We start from the raw sequence: 23,549 nt of genomic DNA on the forward strand, positions 1-23,549 counted from the left end.
AACCAGGGAAGAACCCGTTATTCTGTTCATCCTACAGACCAATATATCTCCTAAATTATGATCTCAAGATACTCACCAAGGTTCTTGCCACCAGATTGATAGGGGTTCTGCCGGGTTTAGTAGATATAGACCAAACTGGCTTTATGCCGGGGAAGTCAACTGATATTAACCTAAGAAGAGTGCTTACCCATCTACAACTTCCATCTTCAGACTCACAGAGTAGGGTTTTGGTGTCATTAGACATAGAAAAGGCCTTTGATTCAGTGAACTGGAGTTATAGGTTAGTGGTGTTGAAGGCTTTTGGTTTTGGCCCTGTTTTCTGTAAATGGATTAGCATACTCTACAAATCCCCAGTGGCCCAGAATAAACTTGGGGGCATGCTCTTAGAGATCTTCCCAGTAAATAGGGGAATGAGACAGGGGTGCCCATGTCCCCACGCATTATCTGCGTTGGTAATGGAACCTCTAGCTTCTGCCATAGGACAATCCATGGAAGTTAGTGGTATTAAAGTAGGATCAATAACCAAAAAACTGTCTCTTTATGCTAATGATATTATACGTTTTCTTAATGATCCAGGGCCCTCACTCTGTGCAACATTAAATGTTTTTTCCCGGTTAATGGCCCTCTCTGGGCTGAAAGTCAACTGGGAAAAATCTCAAATCCTTCCTATTGACTCCCAAGCTAGACAAGCTGCTGACCCCTCATTTCCCTTGACCTGGACCACATCCACTCGGTATCTGGGAGTCAATATCACATCAAATACAGAAAAAATGAAAGCACTTAAAAAATGCCTCCACCCAGCGCTTCTGACTAGTAATATAAAACCAAAAAAAACAATCACTATAGATTGGGTGACACAATAAGTATAAGGTCAAAACAACCAATGAGGATTGGAAGACACAACAAAATCTGCTGCTATAAATAAATACATACAACACCAAATATGCTAATCCTCCTAAGAGATGCCAGCATTAGCAGCACTATTTACAGTTTTCAAATAGCTGATAAATAAAAGAAGTAAATCGCATATATCAGTCCACAGAGAATTAGATATAAAAAACTAAAAAATTTAAAATTATAGTCCATAGCACTAAGTGAGAAGGGTAATTTCATCAAAGGAAGGGTAGGTTTGGTTGGAAAAAAAAAACTTGCATGAAGACCATCACCACACCTTGTGGAAAACCTCTCCCTTTGGTAAATAAACTCACCAACAGTTGGATACAGGTATGCAATATCAGATAGACATTCTATGGTATGAACTTCTGTCATCCCATTCCAGTCACGATCATCACCTGGAATCTCACTCCACAACAAACAACAGGCACGTAATAGCAGCCTTTTTCTATGAGAGAGATCCTATCATCCGACTCCGCACCTGAAGCAGACTTCCGCTCAGGGTCTCACTCTCATGGGGTTAAAAAGACCGGTGGCTAAAAGGAAAGAAATCGCTCATAACATAACTCAGAACGGAGCTATGCTATGGGAGGGTTAAAGCCCTTACCTTACTCCATCCAAAATGAAAAAAAAAAAAAGGTTTTGCCTTTGAAACATGCTGTACTTTTTTTTTCACTGCACTGTAAAATATGCCCATAGGATAACCTGGATTTTGAAATGTCTATACAGTTAGAATGCAGTCACAAATGCATACAACTGAATCTGATTTGAATGGGCCCTAAAGATCACTAAATTATCAACCATAAAAAAAAGGAGTAGGAGAATACATGATCTCCCTGGATAAGAAACTAAAATTAAAGCACGTCTTATCGGCTTGTTCAGACATGTGGCCAGGGAGAAGTTAAAGCAGGCCACCCATCTAAAACAAAGACATGCAGCCACTAAGGGTTGTACATATGCTGCAGCAAAAATTACACCCTCTATCAAATTTGGCGGGCAGTACTGATGCCGAACGCAACCAATTAAAGGTAATAGGGCTGCGCCACAACAGCCCTACAACCATGTGCAATGCACACAGTTGTAGCGCGGTGATTTGGCATTTCCAGATTTAAACAAGTGAGGAGAAGGTAACATAGCGCCTCCCAGCTACCCTCTGAAAAGCGATCCAGCGCACCCTTTGCAGCTGATTCGGAGCCCTGGATTGGATGGAGGAAGACAGGAAAAATTGTGAGGAGGCACTGGCTCTCACTACTGAAGACTCATGGGTTGTACAGTGGGCCATCAATGACTTGCACAGCATAATCCCGTGATACATGGTATCCCTCACAAGGTACCGGATCTAACCAAATTGAAGAGGAACAAGCACAGCACAGCTATACAGATCCACATCTCACTTGGACATACTTGAAGCACTTCAAAATCTCCTTTACTTTTAACGTTCAATTTTGGAAGTGGACTTTCCTATACAAAAACTACAATAACTGTAAGAAATTTGAGGAAAAAATGTACAATCTGCTTAGAATTTTCTCAACGTCGGGGTCAAAAATGAACATCCCCCACTAACAAATAGAAAATCAAAGGTTCTGAAAACGAAAAATGTGAAACAAAATTTTACTAGTCTATGACTAACTTCAGTCTCTGCAGCGCTATCTTTCTCCATGTACCATTTCCAGGACAGTCTCTTCAATATAATAACACCAAGGTAGTGGGAAGTTGGGTTAGTTCTTAGGCCTGTAACTTATTTTCTTTTTTAAATTAATGTTTACTGAAAGTATGTATTCAGTTTCCTTTACACCGAAGTAAAACAATTAAGTCTTGTAAAAGCAGTAATAATGGTCATGGCCTACCAGTAAAATAATTATGTTGTGTAGCCATTCCTTGGTCTCCAATGTCATGTGAAAGCTCCATGAAAAATCTATGTAGAAATTACACAAAATTTATACATAATTTACGTGTTTTATCTTTCAAGTTGTTGTTGCCTGGAGTTGCTGTTTAGCTTTAGGTTAGATCATCCTTCCTCAACCGTTTTACCCCAGAGGAACCCTTAAAATAATTTCTCAGGTCTCAGGGAACCCCTGGTAAGATTAGCCCATTGGGAGTCATTGGGAAAACCCCCCTTACACTGGTCGGTGGTAAGTGGGGAGAATGCCCACTTACATACAGGTTGATCAGAATGGCACCTTTGTAGTCATGCTGCTGGCTCTGCCAAGTGATGTTGGACCTGGAGCTATGCAGGAACCATCAGATGGGAGGGTCAGTTAGCCAGAATTCAAGGAACCCCTAGCCATCACTGGATGAACCCTAGCGTTCCAAAGAACCCTGGTTGAGAATGGCTGAGTTGCATGGTGATTTCTTTAGTCGTGTAAGCCACAAAACAAAAACAAAAAAAAAAAAAATTAATCATAAAAATGACTAAAGATCACCCAGAAAACACCCGTGTAGCCTAGATATTTAAAAGGTCATATAGATATGTGTCTCTTTTTCCTGTAAAATACATTATACGTTTTGATAGATAAATACACCAATCTTAAAGGAATGAAAAATAAAACATACTATTGATTACCTCATGAAGAGTTAAGTGCTTCCCATCTTTCCTTTTAGAGTCAAACCTGCCATAAATTGCGCTGTACTTTCGGATTTCTTCTTCTTTGCGAGGATCCTCATCTGTCATTTCAAAGATATGCCCGATCATCTTTCCTAACTTTTTGTTATTTTTTAACAGTTCTTTAACCTCATTCAAGTCATTTTTGGGTAATGAAGGTAGCATTCTCTCAACACACTCAGCTACAGACAGAGCAGCAGCAGCATCCAATGTCTCAGTTGTGTCTCTAGGTGAAGCTGGAGAGCCAAGATCAGCTGGAGATAGGCTGTGTTCACTCTCTGTAGTTTGATGACTTTGCCAATGCCTGGCTTCGCTGCTAACCTGCAATGGGGAACTACACATGCTTTCTGATTTCCCGGAAGCCACACTTTGAACACATGTTGTAGCTGCACACTTTGGAATTTTCAGGTGTGGTTCTCTAGTATTATTGTTCCTTTCGTAACTGCTGGAGTTAAGTCCCAACAAAGAAGGTGATGTTTCTGGAAGTTTATAGATTGGAATGCTGCTGACAGGTAACGATGTTAAAGGCTGGTTAAAGAGACTAGGGTTGGTAACCCAATCTCTTAAGGCCTTCTGTAGTCTTCTTACATGTAGTGGTTTGCTAGCCATTCCAACAAGTGCCATTATCTCAAGAAACTCATCTTCCCCTGCTTCACAGAGCTGCTGGACATCATCTCCCCCCTGCTGTATAAAGGCATCAAAGTAAGACAAGAGGTTGGCTCGTTGTAGTATCCTGTAAAGTTGAAGTTCCCCTAGAGTTCGCGGTAATGAAGTTGCCATCTTTGATCAGCAGGATAACCCTGAAAAAATAATAAGCCTTTATGTAAAACATTTTCAAATTAGTGCACAAGCCAAAACCAGGAAAAATATATATTAAATGGATTTGTCATTGCAAGCATTGTGGGTGCTCATTCAACTCTAACCAAAATCCCTTATGACATATTGGTAGCTGATATCAGTATGAGTCAGATCTACTGTTGCGGGAAGTAAATAACATGTGATCAGTTTCATTTGTTGCTGTTGTACTGTCCCCTTAACCTGGAGGAAATGGGATCATGTAATTGAGACATTTTCCTGGCAACTCCAAATGTGGAAGTTGCATCGGTGTTGAATGTAGCTCAGGAGCCCAGAAGCTGAAGAAAACAATCCCTAAGTTTTGTTTGGGATAACAGCTGGATGCACTTTTGCTGCCAAATTCATTCTTGGCCAAAGAACTGCATTTATAGGTCTGCAGGGGGCCATTTTAAAGGGGACATGGAACACAGAATTGGTGATTGGGAAGTGCTTGCACAACATTAATGCTACACAAATGCTCTAGTATAAACATAACAATTTCACCTATATTTTATTTAAACAAGAGGAATGGCATTGCCCTTACCCCAACCTAATGGCAAACACATAGTAATGCAAGACCAAATCACTACCCTGTTGGGTTAAGATATAGTTTATTATTATTGTACAAGATTTACATAGCACCAACAGTTTGCACAGAGCTTTCCAAAATAAAGGGAGCCAGTACAGTAACGATACAATTCAAGACAAGAGGGTTATGCTGGGTACACACAAGATGTTTTTTTTTTCGTTCAACCCAGTGGGCTGCACAAAAAAAAAAAAAAAAACGTAGAGATCGCCGTACTAATACATCCATGTGGGGATTTCCCTGCTGAGCTATTGTGTTCTCCAGGGTGGATGCCCCCCCCCCCACTTGATTGGACGTTGGTTTTCTAGCATGCTCATTCAACAGAGGTCGGTCGCGTGACCGACTACTGTTGGACGAAGAGCTGTACACACAGACTGCTGAGCCAACCGTTTTCATCTGATTTTTGGCTCATGTGTACCCAGCTTAAGGGGAATCCTGCTTGTAAAAGTGTCATGGTCTGGAGTCAGTCTCAGAGGTCAGTGGCTGTAACAGTGGAGCAGCAACCCCCAACAAGTGGGACAGGTATACATGCAGGTCATCCTGGCTGATGACACGAGTTTACCTGAGGTTCGGGGTCTAGGTACTAACCGGTATTCTCCAGAGCTCATGATGATGGAGATGGGCTTTGCTGCATGTTAGTACCAGGTCACAGTCTTCAGGATCGCCCCACCAGGAGGTGAGCAAGCCAGGATCCAGTAGCTAATATAGCAGGCAGAGATAAAGCAGAAGAGTAGTTGAGAAACAAGCCAAAGGTCAGTATCAAATAGTTGAAGGTTGGGATTAAACAGAAGCGTAGTCAAGGAACAAACCAAAGTTCGGTAATGAATGGTAGGTAGCGAAGATACAGACAGCAGCAGGAGAAACAAAAGCAAGATATTGGCTGGAGAGAGCACAATAATCTGGCAAACAGGAAGTGCAGAGACATGGCTTAAATCATTAAGTTCATGGGAGGAGCAAAGAGTTCAAAGTTCAAGACAAACAAGATTCAAGGCAGAATCATTCAAGGAATTGTCCAGGGAACTGTCAAGCATTCCAGGTGGCTCAGCAAACAGAGTCATTGCCAGACAAAGCAGGGGTTCCAGGTTCAAGTCCAGGCCCTGACAGAAAGCTTACCATATAAAACAAAAAGGTAACTGTGGGAAGACGATTTGATCTAGAAAATAAAACGCTTTACTAGCTAGCGGCAAGATAGACTTGCCTGAAAAGATGTTTTCACAAATTGCCTGAAGGCAGACAGATTAGAAGATAGCTGTACAAGCTGTGGTAGGAAGTTCCAGAGAATGGGAATAGATCTGGAAAAGGTGGCAAATCTCCTTATATTAAAAAGAAAAAAAAATTAACCTCCTGAATAAAATACATGAGCAACTTTACAAGTAATTATACTAAACATACCAGTAACACTGAAGGTTTTGGATTACTTTTGTTGGATAGTCAACAACTACAGATGCAAGAACCAAATTTCTGCATGTTTCAGATTTTTACATTATCATTTGCACTGATGGCCACGATCCAGCCCTCAGTTTAGCCCTTAACAATTTTTTTATCCCAGAGGAACCCCTAAAATAAGTTTCAGGTCTCATGGAACCCCTGCTAAAACCAAATCATCAGGGTTCAATGGGAAAAATGCAACTAATATTGGTGGTCATTAGGAGGAATTCAACCTTTACAGTGGTAGTCAGAAAGCCACCCTTACAAATAGCTAAAAAGATAACTGGTGCCATGTTCTGGCTTTGCCAAGTGGCACTGACCCTGCAATTATGCAGACAACCTCTGGCCTAGAGTTCCATGAAATCCTGAATGAGAATGGCTTCCTCACAAGATGTTTTGCGTATGCATGAGGCTGGATAGATGGATAAACCCAGGCATATAACATAGCAAAATAATGTGAGACTTGTCTTCTCTGGTCTTGTTAGCTGGTAAGCTACTAGAAAACATAAATAGAATTGTTCATGTGATTTCTTATAGTACAAAACAACTTGCTGCACGTTATTAGTTTGTAGATTCCGAAATCCATAGGATGTGAGGACACATTGAATAGAATTTGACAGCAATGACATAAGCCATCCAGGTTTAAGCAGACAGTAGTCAGAAATGGTTCAGACAGTTAACAATAAAAATTGGGTCCCCAATACTATATAAGTTACATTGTATACTATTTTTCAAACTAAATAACTCTGCATTATACAATGATAGTTTTGGCAAGGCTTGACAATCGCATTAGATGAACTGCAATTTCTCTGAAAATGGTGACACAGCTTTTCAGAATTTCTGTATAAAAATGTGACCTGCAATTCATTTTACTCAATGGAAACATACAAATTACAGAAAAAAAATTGGGATTTTTCCAGGGGTCCCAAAGGGAATGTAACGGGCTATAGCATATAGATCCTTCATGTTATCAATTAGGTTAATAGCAAGGGCAGCAAAATTGTACAGAAATATAATTAATATCCAAATTTCAACTTTGATAAATGTGTATCAGTGTTCCTCTGTTTTTGAAAATGTAGATCTACGCCTACACCTTAACTAAAATTTTGTTCAGGAATCCTTCACACAGACCTAACATAATCCACCCACTCACTTGGGGCATGCACAAGAGGATTTCCAAACATATGAATTCTCCAAACTCTGTAGTGTGTAATAGTGTCACGTATAACTCCTCAGTAACTTTATAAATTGAATAAATTCCAAACATATACCAAGGAGTCTATTTTAATTTTTTTTTTTTTCACCCAAGATTTACACAACTTTCACCCAATATTAACACATTTCTATCTGGATTAAAAAAAAAAAAATAAAAAAAAAAAAGAATAAGTCCTGGGTGAAAGGTTGTGTGAATCTTGTGTGCAAACATTTATACATAGACCCCCAACAGTATAATTAAAAGAGAAATATGGTCAAAGCTTTTTGGCCATAAGTCTCTTCTGGGTCACACAAGTGTACTTCTTTTTGCTCTCCTGTGACCCAGAATCAGTCAACAGTGGGCTAAATGGGGCTGTCACAGAGCTGCTTCAGGCTCTAGAACAAGGGTCTCAAATTGGCGGCCCTCCAGCTGTTGCGGAACTACAAGTCCCATCATGGGAGTCTTGCTTGTAACTGTCAGCCTTGCAATGCCTCATGGGAATTGTAATTCTGCAACAACTGGAGGGCCACCAGTTTAAGATCCCTGCTCTAGAAGGATCCCAACCATATTGTCAGGATTCACTCAGATGCCTGATCAGCATCTGGCTCAGCCTCTCAAGCATGCATCTAAAAGCTTGAGCCAGCTACGCCCACCCCCTCCCCAGCCCGGCACTCCATTAAACGCTGAAGGAGCAGAGACTGTCAATTTGTCAGGGCCTTTGAATTGAACCCAAAACCACTGCTGTGTCAGGGAATGTCTATTCTTGCTGAGCTACCTGGAATGCTAGACAGCTCTATGGAAAATTCCTTGAATGATCCTGTCTTGAACTTTGTCTTAAACCCTGAACTCTTTGCTCCTCACATAAACTTCTCTGCACTTCCTGTTTGCCAGATTATTGTGCTTTCTCCAGCCAGTACCTTGCTCCTGTCTTCCCTGCTGCCGTCCATATTTTGCTACCACTTATTATCACCCTTGGCTTGTTCCTCAACTCTTCTTCTGCCTGGTCCCAACCTGCAACTTCTTATTATCAACCTTTGGCTTGTTTACGGACTACGCTTCTGTTTGATCCCTACCGGCTTATCTGCTGCTGGACCCCGGCTTGCTCACCTCCTGGTAGGGCGATCCTGAGGATTGCGACCTGGTGCTAACAAGCAGCAAAATCCATCTCCACCATCAGGAGCTCTGGGCAACACCGGTTAGTACTTAGACTCTGCACCTCAGGTGAGCCCGCATCCTGCACCAGGTTGACTGCATGTGTACTTATCCTGCTGGGTGGTGGTAGTTCCGCTACTGCTATAGCAACTGGTCTTCAAGCCTGACACCTGATCATGACATAGACACTGCTCTCGGCTCCCCGCAGACCACAAAGTGAGTGACCAGCGGTCATGTGATCACTCGGTTCTTGAGCGAAGAGCTAGCGGGGGGAAAGCTGCAGACTCGGACTAATGCTGTAGCATGAAGGGGAGTATGTGTGTTTGTTTGTTTCTATTCTGATACTTATCCTTCAAATAAACTGTATTTTTCTCATTTAAAAGCAGTTCTTGTGACAGAGTCTAGGTTTAATCTCTCAATACCTCTTCAGTCTGCCTAAGAGAATTAGGTCATCAGAATATTCTTCAACAGAATGAAAGCATTTCATCATTCTTCTCTTTTCCAGTGTTAAAGAGCTTCTAAATCCCCAAAAAAATGTAATATTGCAGCATACCAGTCCTTAGGATGCCCAAAAATGCTGAAGTGGCAACATTTCGATCCATCCATGGTTGTTCCCACTTGACAGAAATCGATCTAACAATTGAGTTCCATTGTACCGGACTGCTGAAAAACTTTTGGCGTTCAGCCACTGATCAGTATATTCTGACAGCAGAGATGTCCCGCTGTCAGAATACAATGACATAGCGGGAAGGATTCTTCTATCCACCTTGTGTGAACGGGGCAATCTGTTCATTTTTTCATAGGCATCTATGGCCAGCCTTCAGATGTAGTGACTGCATTTTTTTTCTTCAGGCGTTTTTTCCTTTATTTTTATTAGGTAATCCTGTCAGTAACATATTCCTTGTCCAAGGGAGATAATGATCACACACTGTCCTGTGCCTATGCACAGGCTAGGCTACTTACCCCTGATTTGGACGACAGAACACCTCCCCCTCTACTTATCTCTATACCAAAGAGGGGGGAAATGTTCTCTTGTTCAGTGTTTCTCAACCATTGTGCAGTGATGGCACCCTTGAAAAGTATTTTTGGTCTTGAGCCACCTCAGTCTAAAGCTTGGTTCACATTACTCAGTGTCAGGGAAAGAAAAATTGCACGAGTTCCCAACACGCAGATAAATGTCCTGCTCTTTAGCAGGTGTGAAGGGATGCCAATAATTCTTAATGGTAGCCCCACACATTGGCAAATGTTTGCCTTTTCAGTGTGGCGGGATTAAAAAAATAAATAAAAAAAAAAAAAAAAAAAAAGGATTGGGGACTTCTTTCCCTGCATTTTTGCAGGTAGGGCAAACTATTCAAATAAATGGGCTGCCATATACACAGCATGCAGCCACCCAGATGTGAACCAAGGGCTCTTCCATATTTGAGCTTGTGACAGAGTAAAGTCACAGAGTTAAGACACATTTTTACCACCCCCAACTGCTCACCCTTTAGGTGCAGATGCAGCAGTCAGAGCCATACACATGTTGTGGTCTTGGCAGGAAGCATCCCCCCCCCCCCCCCCCCGGGTGAATCAGGCCACGCTGCAACCACTCCACAACTGTGTGAATTGCATGTGGTTGCAGCATCTTCCTGCTGAATTCAGAGGATTACAATAGGCATTGAGGAGTCAATCCCACTACAGGTGGAGGCAGAGCAGGTCAGGACTCAAGAAGACCCCCCCTTCACTGTCCTGATTGAGCTCCTGTTGTGCTGATGTACAATTCAGCTGGGCAGTAGAAGCTCGGTCAGATCTGAATGCCTTTCTCAACCAAGATGCCACAGCACCCCTGATGGCACCCCGGTTGAGAAAGGCTGATCTAGTTTACGTAGGTAACCTAGACAGGGCTTATAAAGCTCCTAAGCCCTGTACACAGGATCAGAAAATCATACAAAAAATACAGCTTTCGGAAAAATCCTATGATAATCTGATCGTTAGTACCCAGCTTTTGTAGGAAATTAATTATCCAGAGGGAAAAAACACAAAAAAGTTTCTCATAATTTCTGGTTACTCAGTACAGTTTTCGTCCAAAAATATACTACAAATACAATAAAGTACATTATATCACTTCCGAATTTTTATTCTGTCGTATGAGAATTTTCATACTTTAGTAACTCTTCTGATTTCAAAATGGAGACTAGCATGCAAAAAAAAGAACGGGTGATCATTTGTTTGATAATCTCATTGTGTGCACTAGGCTATAGTCACTAGAGGAAGTTAAAAGCTCACTGAAGTTCTGTCAGGATAAACAGGTATTTTTGCGCTTATCGAACGTAAAAAGAACAATTTTAAAAGGCATATTTGAGAAATATGGGATAAGTAAAAAAACAAACATACACCCTCACCTCCAAGCTCCAGCATCTGTGGAACTCCGCAGCTGTCCCATGCCAGTTCTAAAACTGAGAGTTGATCGAGAACATGGCCACTGATCAGTCAGCTCTCAATCTGTCAGTCACTGTTCCCTGCTCTGCTCCTCCAGTGCTCCCTGGAATAACAGGCTGGGAAAGGGGGCATGGCTTGCTCCAGGTCACGGTCATGTGCTGAAACATGGAGCCACCTATGAATCAGTAAGACTGATGGATTCTGACAATTTTGTTGGGATCCTTCCCAAGCGTGGTATGACTCTGGGTCACAGGAGTACATTAGTAAAATGTACTATTGTGATCCATTAGAGAAGTATAATCAAAGGTTTGGCCCTACTTTTACTTAACAGATTATATGAGGGAAAATAAGAGAAGTTCATTGTTAGGGTTTACACATACTTAAATCATATCGTTCTAGCAACTCAAAACACAAGCGCCACCAAGGGGACTAATTTGATTGAAATAGTGGTTGGTTTTTAGGGCTTGTGTCAAAGGGTTTTTTTTTAAACTTGTGTCAATGTATTCAGTTAGTTATCAGTTTGAGATGCTTCTGTGATCATTCGGAATTCCCTGACAAGACCTTAAAGTGTTACTTAACCCAGGCTCCTGCATTCACAATATATGGTCTCCTATAGTACACATAACATGGAAATGCAACTATTTTAGTAAATATAAACTGCTGAATACCTTTTCTCATCAGCAGTATATAGAAGTCTTGTGTCTTGACTTGTCAGTGTCCGGCTTAACACTGGTTAAAGATTGTAGGAGGAGTTTTAATTCTCCTCTGACTGTCCTATGAGGCTGCATGACCCCTAACTTTCTGTCTAGACAATGCTGATTGGCTTGTGCTGATCACATGCACCCTCCCAAACAAAAACTCTCTAGCAATACACACCAAGCTGAGCAAGTGCAGAGTGCCTCCTAGGGGCTCTGTTCTATCAGGAGATGAATTGGGGACCGTAAAAGAAGGGGAGGATCAGAAAAGACAGGTTTAGACAGCCTTTTTACACATGGTGTAGGATTAACCCCTTAGCTTCAACAGTGAGTATAACAAGCATGTTTTACTGCACATACAGACTGATTTTTATTGTTGTGGATTTAGTATTGCTTTAAGTTCACTTCCTTCTGACATGCATTTGACCCACTTCAAGCAAGGTGTACACCCTCATAAACCTGTATGGAAATTCAAAATCTGCTTGGAGCGAACATAACCTGTCGATACAGGCCCTTAAGCTGGCCATAGAAGATTTAAAGTGTGTCCTTTCTGTAGGGATTTATGGCCAATCCCACTCAACAGACGCAGATCTAATGTTCTGACACCTTTTACTCTACAGTTTACAGCCAGTAGAGGGTGAAATGCATCAGAAAAAGGAGCTAGTAGAGTGTCTTGCTCAATATAGCTTGGACTTCTGTGACTGGAATACAATGTGCGGCCTTGCATTATTGCAATAAATTTGGTGTGGCGTATATTTTATCGTATTTATTCCAGTTGTAGTGGGGTTCATATGCTCAACATACCACCAGGAAACCTGAAGGTGATAAACCCCTGACTCTACACAACAGTTATTACATCCAATTTACATTTTTCTAAAGACAACAAAGACAGATAAATGATCTTGAAAATATAAGGACATTAGGGCATACTTTGCTACTCAAAAGTACTATAAATTGTTACCACAGCACAACAAACCATATGATACTCTACACTGCCATCTGATATATATTGTGGTACAATGATGGTGCTAATCCGGAGTGGTATACAAAATACTTAAAAGGTGATGACAAACCTATGAGCTGCCATACAAAATTCCTTAACACATTTTTCACTTCTGTGAAGTCTTTATGACTAAGCACACATAAATATATGAAATGTGTCAGAGGAAGTTTGGCTGTTATGTGGCATGATGATGCAAAAAAAAAAGTCCTAATGAGAATGCTGCTTCAAGTTCTTGCTCATATTTTACTTTGTTCTGATGGTATACATTTAATTTTCTTCATTACAGCCCTTAAATGCTGTCAATTTTCTGCAGACTTATATTGACATACAGTACATAGTGAAAGACAAAGGGGTTGATTTACTAAAGGCAAATAGACTGTGCACTTTGTGCAGTTGTTGCAAGGCTTAGTAAATAAGGTGAAGATTCACTTTGCAAAGAATACCCAATCACATGCAAGGACAATAAAAAAAAAACAGCATTGCTGCTTGCATATGATTGGATGATGAAAGTCAGCAGAGCTTACCCTCATTTACTAAGCCTTTAATAAGTCAAACCCATAGATTATATTAAATACACAGCTCTTAAGCTCCATTCACACCTGAGCATTCTATGCATTAAGATAAAAAGCCTTCTGCGTGTAGCAGCCTCCGCAGCACCCCTAATACCTACCTGAGCCCCATCTCTGTCTAGCGATGTCCACGAGTCCAGGACTCTCCCTCCTGATTGGCTGAGACACAGTCAGTTAGACAATCAGGAGAAAGAGGGGGCGGGGCCGAATGGCAGTTCCATGTCTGAATGGATACAGAGCTGCAGCTCGGCTGGGGTGCCCCCATAGCAAGCTAATTGCTGTAAGGGCACTAGATAGGAGGGAGGGGCCAGTAGCAGCGAAGAGGGACCCCAGAAGAAGAGGATCCAGGCTGCCATGTGCAAAACCAACTGCACAGAGGGGGTAAGTATAAAATGTTTGCTATTTTTATTATTTTTTTAACGAGACTTTACAAACACTTTAAAGAATATGTAAACCCAACATTTCATATTCCTGATAAGTGCCTGCTGTGCCATATACTTGTATGAAAAAATATCCTGTTCTCTTTGTATTGCTTCCTTTGTGTGAAATCCCTGGTGTTCCGGCCAGTCCCCCTGCTTTCCTATTAAAAACTGACTTCACTAGGCATGAGATCTCAGTGTGGTCAGCTGTGCTGGGAACTCAGCCTGCTCTCTTCCAATGATTATACTTCAGCTGACAGACCCCCCCCCCCCCACCTCCAATCTTTTACTGAAAAGATTAGTGTACTGCTGTTTCTCCTCCCCTAGCTCCTATGCAGATGAGAACAGAGGGTATGTAATCACTCATTAAAAACTGAAAAAAAGGTGTATATAATGTTTTTCATATCTATAAACAAACGTTTTGCCTTTCATTTATATTTTAAACTGAATGGGTTGTTTTACAAGGTGAGGATTTAAAATTAAACCCTTAGGCTCCGTTCACATGTAGGCGTTTTGGGGCGTTTTTGGGGAGTTTTTCTGCTCTAGGATCAGCTCTCAAAACGCCCAACAAGACAAATCCTATTCATTTCAATGGCCCCTGTTCACATCTGAGCGTTTTTACGCTGTAAACAAAACGCCCAACGCTCAAAAAAGTACAGGAGCTTCTTTTTGGGCAGATTACAGGCGTTTTCCATTGGCCTCTATTCAATCTAAAAACGCCTGCACAAAAAACGCCTGTAAAAACGCCTGTAAATCGCGGTAAAAATCGTGGTAAAATCGCGGTAAAAATCGCGGTAAAAACTCGCGAAAACGCTACGCTCAGGTGTGAATGTAGCCTTACATTTACAAGCTGTAAAATAGGAAAGGGAAACAATTTTAGTTGGTTGCACATCTAAAATCACCTTTATTGTGGAATCTTCAGTAAAAACACATCACTCCAAATACAGTATGGGAAAATAGCATACAACAGTTATCCAAGGCACTTCAAATACTGTGAACTTTCCCACCATATATTTGGCATTTGTTTTCCCCGAAGTTAGCACATGTAAAGATACTGGAGGAATTGTATGAGAAATGTTAAATCGTGCATGAAACATTTTCTGCAGGGGATCCCCCTCTACAACATTCTTGTGACAGCTGGGGTGTGATTCCAGCTGAAACCACTGATTTTATTTTCACTTAGGAATACGATAAAACACCACCCTGACATTTCATTAGCCTTTTTAATGTATTTATTTTTGGAAAGACCTTGAATGATTTATTTGTAGATGTTATAAAGCCGGCCACAGATGGAGTGATTTACTTCCCCAAAAAATATCACTTGATTCCCCCATCAACACAGTGTTGATGGGGGAACCCCTTCCCTGTAGCCATTGTGTTCTCCCAGCCGAAGGGCAGGAGGAGCTGTCACCGCCAGGAGGACACAATGATTACTGCTAGAGGCTATAATAGCCGCTAGCAATAATTGCATGTAAAATCCTACATACTGGTTATACTCAAGTTGACCGATCGATCGACTTGGGTACATTCAACCTGCCCATACATGGCTCGAGTCTTGGCCTGGTCCCTTCTGAACTGGCCGAGATTCGAACCGTCAATGGCCAGCTTTAGCTTTAATATGTTTTTGCATACTACAGGTTTTCTTTCACTGAAATATTTTCTTCTTCTTCTTTTCCCTATAAAATGATGACATTATCTCATTAGTCGTTTACTAATCATATTCCCATACCAGTACACAAAGTCAGGTTAATGGATAGGCAGCCAAGGCTCCCACATTGGGTACATCATCAAAGTGGGAGAGGAGGGGAATAAATACAACTTTCCAGTTATACAAATCAAATTGAATGAGCTTTAGGTCCAATGGAGAAAGTCTTTTTTTAAGAACCTGGAGAAATTGATATGGGCTTTGTCATCTGAAGACTTGCCACCACCCTTGCTGCAAACACACCTCTGATCTTTGTGATATGATGACAGCAGCACTCTGATCCCACAAGAAAGCAAGAATAAGCAAGCCAAGTGGTGCAATGAGCGGCAGCAAATAAAACAAGATGGAGCTTTTGTGGCCTGCTTGTGAACTGCATTGTGTGCCTGTTTTCCGTCCCTGTATTTAGTACAAGTGATGAATTCCATTCATTCAGTACAGCTTCCTTATAGACCAAGACCTATACTTTCTTATTTATTACAACTTGAACCACAAGCAGCAAGTCCACCTCACACTGACACACACCACAGCTAAAGGCCACAGAGGTTTTGTGGGCCACAAAAAAGTAAAACTTTTTTTTTTGAGAACTTGTAAAGAGGTCCTTTGGACACTAAAATGATCCTCTGATGCCACAATGGAGATGCGCTCCTTAAATCTTACTATATGTAAAAGGTTCCACTTCTCATGGATACTGAAGTAAGAGTTCTCAGCAAAAGGAGAAAGGCTTGCGAAGCTCCTGAGCCAGTTACATGACTTAGAATTGCGACACAAATCCCTCCCCGACCGCCTTACAGAAGCCGAGCTGATACTGACACGGGAACTGATCAGGGATCATTCGTCTTTCCAAGCTTAGAGCAAGTTACTGAGGATGCGTAGATAATTTTATGAATTCGGAGAGAAGTGTAGTAGAACACTAGCGAATGCGATTAGGGTTCCTCGCGCTATGTCATATGTCTCAACTCTGTCCACCCCCACGGGGGTTAAAATACATTCAACACCCGAGATAGCGGAAACCTTTTGGGACTTTTACGCTAAACTTTACAATCTGCACTCTCACGAGACCCCCGAGGTCATGCTTGACAGGGATAGAAAGATAGAGGAATATCTAGAGGCTGCTAATTTGCCAGTTCTCACGACTGAGGAGATCGGAGCATTATCTGAACCAATTTCCATTGAGGAATTAAAGACAGCTATAGCTGGATCGCCTACAGGCAAGGCTCCTGGACCTGATGGCTATAAAATCTCTTACTACAAGGCCTTCCAGGATCAACTAGCTCCCCACTTTATCGACGCCTACAATGCCATATTGGAGGGTCATAACATGCCCGCAGTCCTTCTGAGTGCGAACATAAAGGTCATACCAAAACCCGGTAAAGACCCCCTTCTTTGCTCTAATTACAGGCCTATCTCCCTTCTTAACTGTGATCTAAAGTTGTTTACCAAGATCATGGCAGAGAGACTCAGCCCCATTTTGCAACGCATTGTCCCCCTAGACCAAGTAGGCTTCATCTATAACAAAGAAGCTAGGGATAACACGATCAGAACTATCAATATTATTACAAAGGCTAAGAGTCTCAACTTACTTATGATCTTGTTGTCAACCGATGCCGAGAAGGCCTTTGATAGTGTAAACTGGCCCTTGTTACAAGCTACACTAAAACATATTGGTTTGCCGTGTCCTGTGCAGTCATGGATCTCTGCCATATATTCAAATCCTTTGACAACGAGAAGAGTAAACAGGGGCCACCTCTAATCCCTTCAGGATAGGAAATGGCACAAGGCAGGGGTGCCCTTTATCCCCACTCCAGTTTGTTCTGTCACTAGAGCCCCCTACTGCAACATGAAGGAGCAATCCAGATATCACGGGATTAGTCACCAGTTCATATCATCACAAGGTGGCTGCGTACACAGACGACCTGTTGTTCTATTTATCGAACCTACATGTTTCAGAACCTATGGGTACCTAGCGGACTTCAGGGTTATTCCCCAAAAATCTGAAGCCTTAAACAGTAATCTTCCCCCACAATTGAAGGATAGAATTAGTGCACATTTTCCGTTGCGTTGGGCGACTCAGGCTATTCAATACCTGGGGACTAAAGTACCATCTAACATTCCTCATATTTACCAACATAATTTCCAGCCCTTTATTAACCTCCTTAGTGGCCGACTTGAAAAGTGGAAAAATCTAGCAGTGTCCTGGTTTGGAAGATGTAATGCCTTGTATCTTAGATCTGTTACAAGCCTTGCCGATAAAGCTACTGCGAGAATTTTTTCGCAAACTCTGACCAGCGTTTATCAAATATGTCTGGAAAGGGAGACCTTCTAGACTTAAGCGAACATTGTTACAGCGCCCTAAACTTGATTGCGGCATAGGCCTCCTGGACCCTGCCTTGTATTGTACAGTAGCTCATATGACTAGGGTAATTGACTGGTGCAGACATGCTACTGAAACTATGGGTATCATTAGAACAGGAAATGGCAACAGCCCCACTGACTGACCAACTTGGGCAGGAATGCCTCATTCCTGCTGGGTACCTTCCCACTCTCTAATTGATGCTACCCTGATTGAACTAAAGAGATACTTTAGACTAGCGGAAGCCACCAGCTTTTCCTTACCAATGACACCTATCATTGGACACCAAGATTTTGTTTCCGGACTTACTGACGGGACATTCCGCCTTCACATGGATTGCAAAGTGGTCAGGGCCTCGGATTTTCTGGGTCCATCGGATTGGACAAGGTCATCAGTGCATTATAGCTCATTTAACCGTACTGCTTTGGGACGTTGGAAGTTATTTCAGCTCTCATGCTTTCTCAGGACTCTTCCTGACCACTCCATGTTCCGCAGATTGCGGACACCTTTCGAAGACCTCTATATGGGACAGGGGCCAGTTCAGAGGCCTCTCTCAGCTTCGTATTCCATTGTACTTACTAATACCACCCATCGAGAACCAACCTTTCTCCATAATTGGGAAAGGGATCTAAACACTTAAATTACGGAAGATCAAAAGAAACAAATTCTCTTCTTTGCGCACAAATCCTCCTCTGTAGCAAGTACCAGGAAACTTCTTATAAAATTCTGACACGCTGGTATCACACCCCGGTCATTCTTGCATCTATATTTCTGAGCTGTAGCCCACTTTGTTGGCGCTGCAAAACCGATAATGGTACTCTCCTCCATATCTTTTGGGAATGTCCCAGAGTTTGCCCATTTTGGCAACAGATTTTACAGATTGTCTTCAAATTTACAGGATGTTCTCTATTTGATGACCCAGCGGCTGTTCTCCTCAACTTGACACCTATATCCAGAAAGAATTATTGTAAGTCTTTACTGAAACACCTTCTGACTGTGGCCTGAGCATGTATCCCCAGCATGTGGAGACAGAAAACGCCCCCCTCCGTCTCCCAGTGATTTGCCAGGGTGAACCATACAGTGCCTTGCGAAAGTATTCGGCCCCCTTGAACTTTGCGAACTTTTGCCACATTTCAGGCTTCAAACATAAAGATATAAAACTGTAACTATTTGTGAAGAATCAACAACAAGTGGGACACAATCATGAAGTGGAACAAAATTTATTGGATATTTCAAACTTTGTTAACAAATAAAAAACTGAAAAATTGGGCGTGCAAAATTATTCAGCCCCTTTACTTTCAGTGCAGCAAACTCTCTCCAGAAGTTCAGTGAGGATCTCTGAATGATCCAATGCTGACCTAAATGGTCAGGTGCGCACTGTGCATCCGCGAGTCTTGCTGCGCATCCTGAATGGCAGGGCAATTTTCTGGGACCTGTGACATGTCCCAGAAGATTGCAGGGAGGGAGGGGGAGAGGAGAACATCCGCTCGAGGTGCCTTAGCGGCCCAAGCGGTAGTGGGTGGAACTCCACTTTAAAGAATAATTCCAGGCATCAGAATGTTATACACAGATACAGCCTGGACCTGTGCTGTGACATTAACCTTCTGTACTCATAAGGCATCAGGACAACTTCTCAGCATGGGACCCAGAAGCAAGTGTCTTCCAGCTGTATTGGTCAGGTATGTCATATGCATAGTTACATTGGTCCAACTTGGACCAATGTCACTATATATAACATGCCAATGCCTGGAATTATCCTTTAATTGACTAATATGAAGTGGTATTCCTAATCTTCTGCACAAACAGAATGCATTGACATTCACTGGTTAGGCAATGTATGAATGTTTACCCCCACATACCCAATCCTCATTTCCTTGAGCCACACAGCCAACTCTTGGACTCTGGAAATCGGGTAAAAAAATATGCTTTTGCTCATAATGTTACAATGTTTGACTGGCTTTACTTGTTTTGTTTTCAATTCGTTCCTGGCCATTGTGCAATATGACACACGTTTACCTCGGGCGCATCCTATTGAAAATATTATACATTACTATGGATTTAAGAATAATCTCACATAATGTTAAGGGTCTAAATGCCCCACATAAATGAAGGAAAGATACACATTGCAAAGTCACATACTCCAGCATACTTTGATAAATCTTAGAATACAGTATATCTTACCACAACACATACTAAACAGAGTGAGTTGCTATCCTCTTTAAGATAAATTCCCAATAATTATAACAAAAGTGATGCTAGATTCTGGAGTGCAATTTTGATACTAGTGGGCACATAGTTAAAGTCCAATTCTGGGACCTGCACTGCAAGGGCTAACTGCTTGTTTATGTCTACGGGGTGTAGAAAAAAATATTTACTTACCCAATCCTCCCCTCTGCACCGCAAGACTGGTCCCTGTACCTTCTTCTCCCCCATTCTCCAGCAGTCTAAGGTCCTGACGTCATCAAGACCTATGCAGGGTTCATTGGACAAGATGACGCAGATGGACAGTCCACCACTAGAACATGGGGCAGAGCCGTCTGCTGGGGGAGCGGAGGATCTTTTACTCTCCCCTAGAATAAACAAACAGTTAACCCTTGCAGGCTTGGGCTTTAAGTTATTCAATTTTGTTAGCAAACATCTATGCCTCAAATGTTAAATAAACTAAATTCTTGTTAAATATCATTGCGCAATTAGAATAGTACTCCAAACACAAAATGTTATGTGTTGGGACATTAACAGAGTACTCCTGCTCAATACGGACTGCTCTTCTTCATCGGCTGCATCTATTTAACAACACCTTGGCTTTATGAAAAACCATACAAATTCAGTTACCACGCCTACAATTAGTTCATTTTTGGAAATGCGAAAATCATCACTGTAAGGCATGCATTTTCCATTTGGCGACCCATAATTCCTTTTCATGCATTGATTAAATTATTTTCAGCTCCTCACTATGTAGTAGCCTAAATAATTCTAAGATCCTCCCTGCCCATGGTCTGATCACAAAATAGTTTAAACTTATTTTACTTCTCCGTTAACCTGTAAGAAATCTTTCTTTCTAACTGCCTTAGTTACCCTGCCCACATTTTATTAATACAATCACATTTCCTTAAACATCTTTACAGCCCTCAGGCCACCACAGACCATCAAAAAACTGTAAACTAGCTACAAACTTTGCCTCTTTCAAATTTGGGAACAACCCAACTGGAGAGCCCATATGCAGAAATTACAACCAACAAAATTAAAACAGCTATAAAATCCCTAAATTTACCCAAGGCCCAAAAGGCTTTACCGCATTGTAATACAAATTAGCACCCTTTTTAACGTTGTAACCAAAGAACCTCAACAACAAAATTGTCACTAAAATGATTTGTTCAAAGCTTCCAAAAGATGCTCAGGAAAGTTATATGGCGCAATAAAGAACCAAGTGTAAAACACATTATTGTGCAGAGACCCTGCATGGGAAGTGGTTTCAACTAAACTTGTGGCATCATTTTGCAGCTCAACTTAATCAACTTAGTTCCTTGACTGTATCTTCATTTAGCATACTCTGGATACACTTAGATGATCAACCCTATATTGATTCAGTTCCTGAGGTGGGGCTCCTAACCATTAGAATACCTACCTCCAGGTGCAAGCAAAATCACGCAGTTCTCTTAATTCTTCTGGCATAATTAAAAACTAAAATACAATCTAGCGAATAAATGCTTATTGTACATCTTTTTCTAATCCAGAATTTTTACTTGGATATCAAAACTCAGCATTTCGCCGGTGGCATATACAAAATAATTGCTGCATTAAAGACCTTTTGCAGGATGAGAGATTGCTTTTTTTCTCCCTTCTACAATATCTTAGGGGGGCGCCCCAGCAAGAGCCACCACCAGCTGAAACACTTTTACTTGCTTAAACATTAGCCCTGATAAACTCCCTAATTCCTCTTGAAAATGTTCTGAAACTATCTGCAACACAATGTCTAAAGCAAAGGGCTCATCTCAACCCTTTATTCTTACTTCAAAACTTATTAAACCAAAAACAGAGACCAGGGCAGGGATGGCTTACAGATAAAAAAAAAAAAATACGATAAAAATGATAAAACAGTAAAACTGTATATATATTACATATAATATTAATTGGGGGGGGGGGGGGAAGAGAGCAAATGTGTACAGGAGTTGACGATGGCCACACATGGATTTTGTTCCGTATACTCCAGGTCAACTGCAGCTAAACATAAGCTATCTACACCACCTCAATTGATGAAAATGCCACAGTAACATTGTAACATACTTGGGATGAGTTTGTTGGCAAGAAATAGATGGAAAACTTCCAATAGGAAATCCTGCCAAACTGCTTACCCTGTGTCCCAAATGGCGGAGGAAACCTCTTGGACAAAAAACACTGCAAGGCCTTTCTTAGTCAGTTCTGGTGGATCAGAGGATATTCAAGGCCTCTTCCCAACATTTCAAAAGCATGGCAGCTTAATGGAAAGTGAACCCTTTCCCCACCAAGTGCAGGAAATTGGTAGAGAAGAGAGAAAAGTAGACTCCCAGAACCTGATCTCTGAACTTCTTCATAAGATCAGAGAAATAAGCCATCACATAGTTCCACCTGAACATAGGATAGATGACACAACAAGAGCCCTAAAGGGTCATGAGCAAAAGATGAAGACCATACTAAAGATCTCACTCTATTTTCAAAGTTAAAACATTTCTTGGTGAATTCTTAACTCGGAACTCCTCCATTAATTACAGATAAAACATGATCTCCATTCCTTACTTTGCAATAAAACTGCACCCATACCAATGTGAACAAGTTTTAGATGCCTATATACAGTAATCCTCAATCTCCAGACTTCATTTAAGCTTTATACAAAGACCTCTCCCATGGACCCAAAGAGCTTCCACATATGCTAAAATAGGAAGGAGATCTGAGCAACATGTTTGATAACGCTGACAAAAGATATTGCAAAATGCTGTCAAAAACTCCACTAATAGCTTAGCTCTGGAAAACTCATATAAAGCCCTTATGCGATTTTTTTTTATCTCCAGTTAAGATTGCAAAATACACTCCTACTGACTCTCCTCAATGTTGTGCCTCTCCAGGTTCTATGTTCCACATCTGGAAGGAATTCTCTAAGGTCCAAAAACTATGAGTTTTGAGTTCATAACCTTCTAAGGTCTCATTTACATTGCAATCTAAAACTGAATTTATGGGAAGCTCTACTAAATAAACAACCCCTATCTGTACCTACAGCCCCGGTTCACACTTGTGCGTGTGCGGGGTTCGCATGTAATGTCGGAGCGCACTGCTCCGACATTACATGCGATCGGCTGTACAGTTTGTATGGCTAAATTCGCACCGCAGCTGCACCAAACACGCACAGGGACCCTTTTTTCTAGCCGCATCAGGATCGGATCGCACAGCGGTTCACACTTGTGCGATCCGATCCTGTGCGAACTGCACGATCGCACTGCGATATGCGATCAAACTGGGGGTGTCGTTAAGATTACATTGACACCTCCAGCGTATCGCATATGGCAGTGTGAACTGCCGGGGGTGCGTGTGCGATGCGGGAACAGGCTGCGGATTCGCAGCCTTCCCGCGCTCGCATAAGTGTGAATCGGGGCTAAAGCTAAATATATATAAAAAAAAACTAGTGCAGAGCTTCAAAAAACTTCTGTGGCAAAAACAATAAATCACAA

The 23,549-nt window shown here is 41.6% G+C and overlaps 1 protein-coding gene across 2 annotated transcripts in view; it reads right to left on the minus strand.

Moving 5' to 3' along the window:
* Nucleotides 1-20,414, minus strand: part of NAB1 (NGFI-A binding protein 1) — a 64,762-nt gene extending 44,348 nt beyond the window's left edge. Inside the window, exons 1-2 of one of the 2 annotated variants that reach the window (XM_082260572.1) lie at nucleotides 20,230-20,414; nucleotides 3,458-4,296 (exon numbers count right to left, since the gene is read on the minus strand). In XM_082260572.1, coding sequence (XP_082116698.1) covers nucleotides 3,458-4,276 — 819 coding nt within the window. In that variant the 5' untranslated portion in view covers nucleotides 4,277-4,296; nucleotides 20,230-20,414. Of the gene's footprint in view, nucleotides 1-3,457; nucleotides 4,297-6,901; nucleotides 6,993-20,229 lie in introns of those variants that run through there. The other variant, XM_082260573.1, reaches the window with a different exon arrangement.
* Nucleotides 20,415-23,549: the final 3,135 nt, after the last annotated feature.

Source organism: Pelophylax lessonae, assembly GCF_965119305.1.
Source record: "Pelophylax lessonae genome assembly, chromosome: 6".
Classification (NCBI taxonomy): Eukaryota; Metazoa; Chordata; class Amphibia; order Anura; family Ranidae; genus Pelophylax; species Pelophylax lessonae.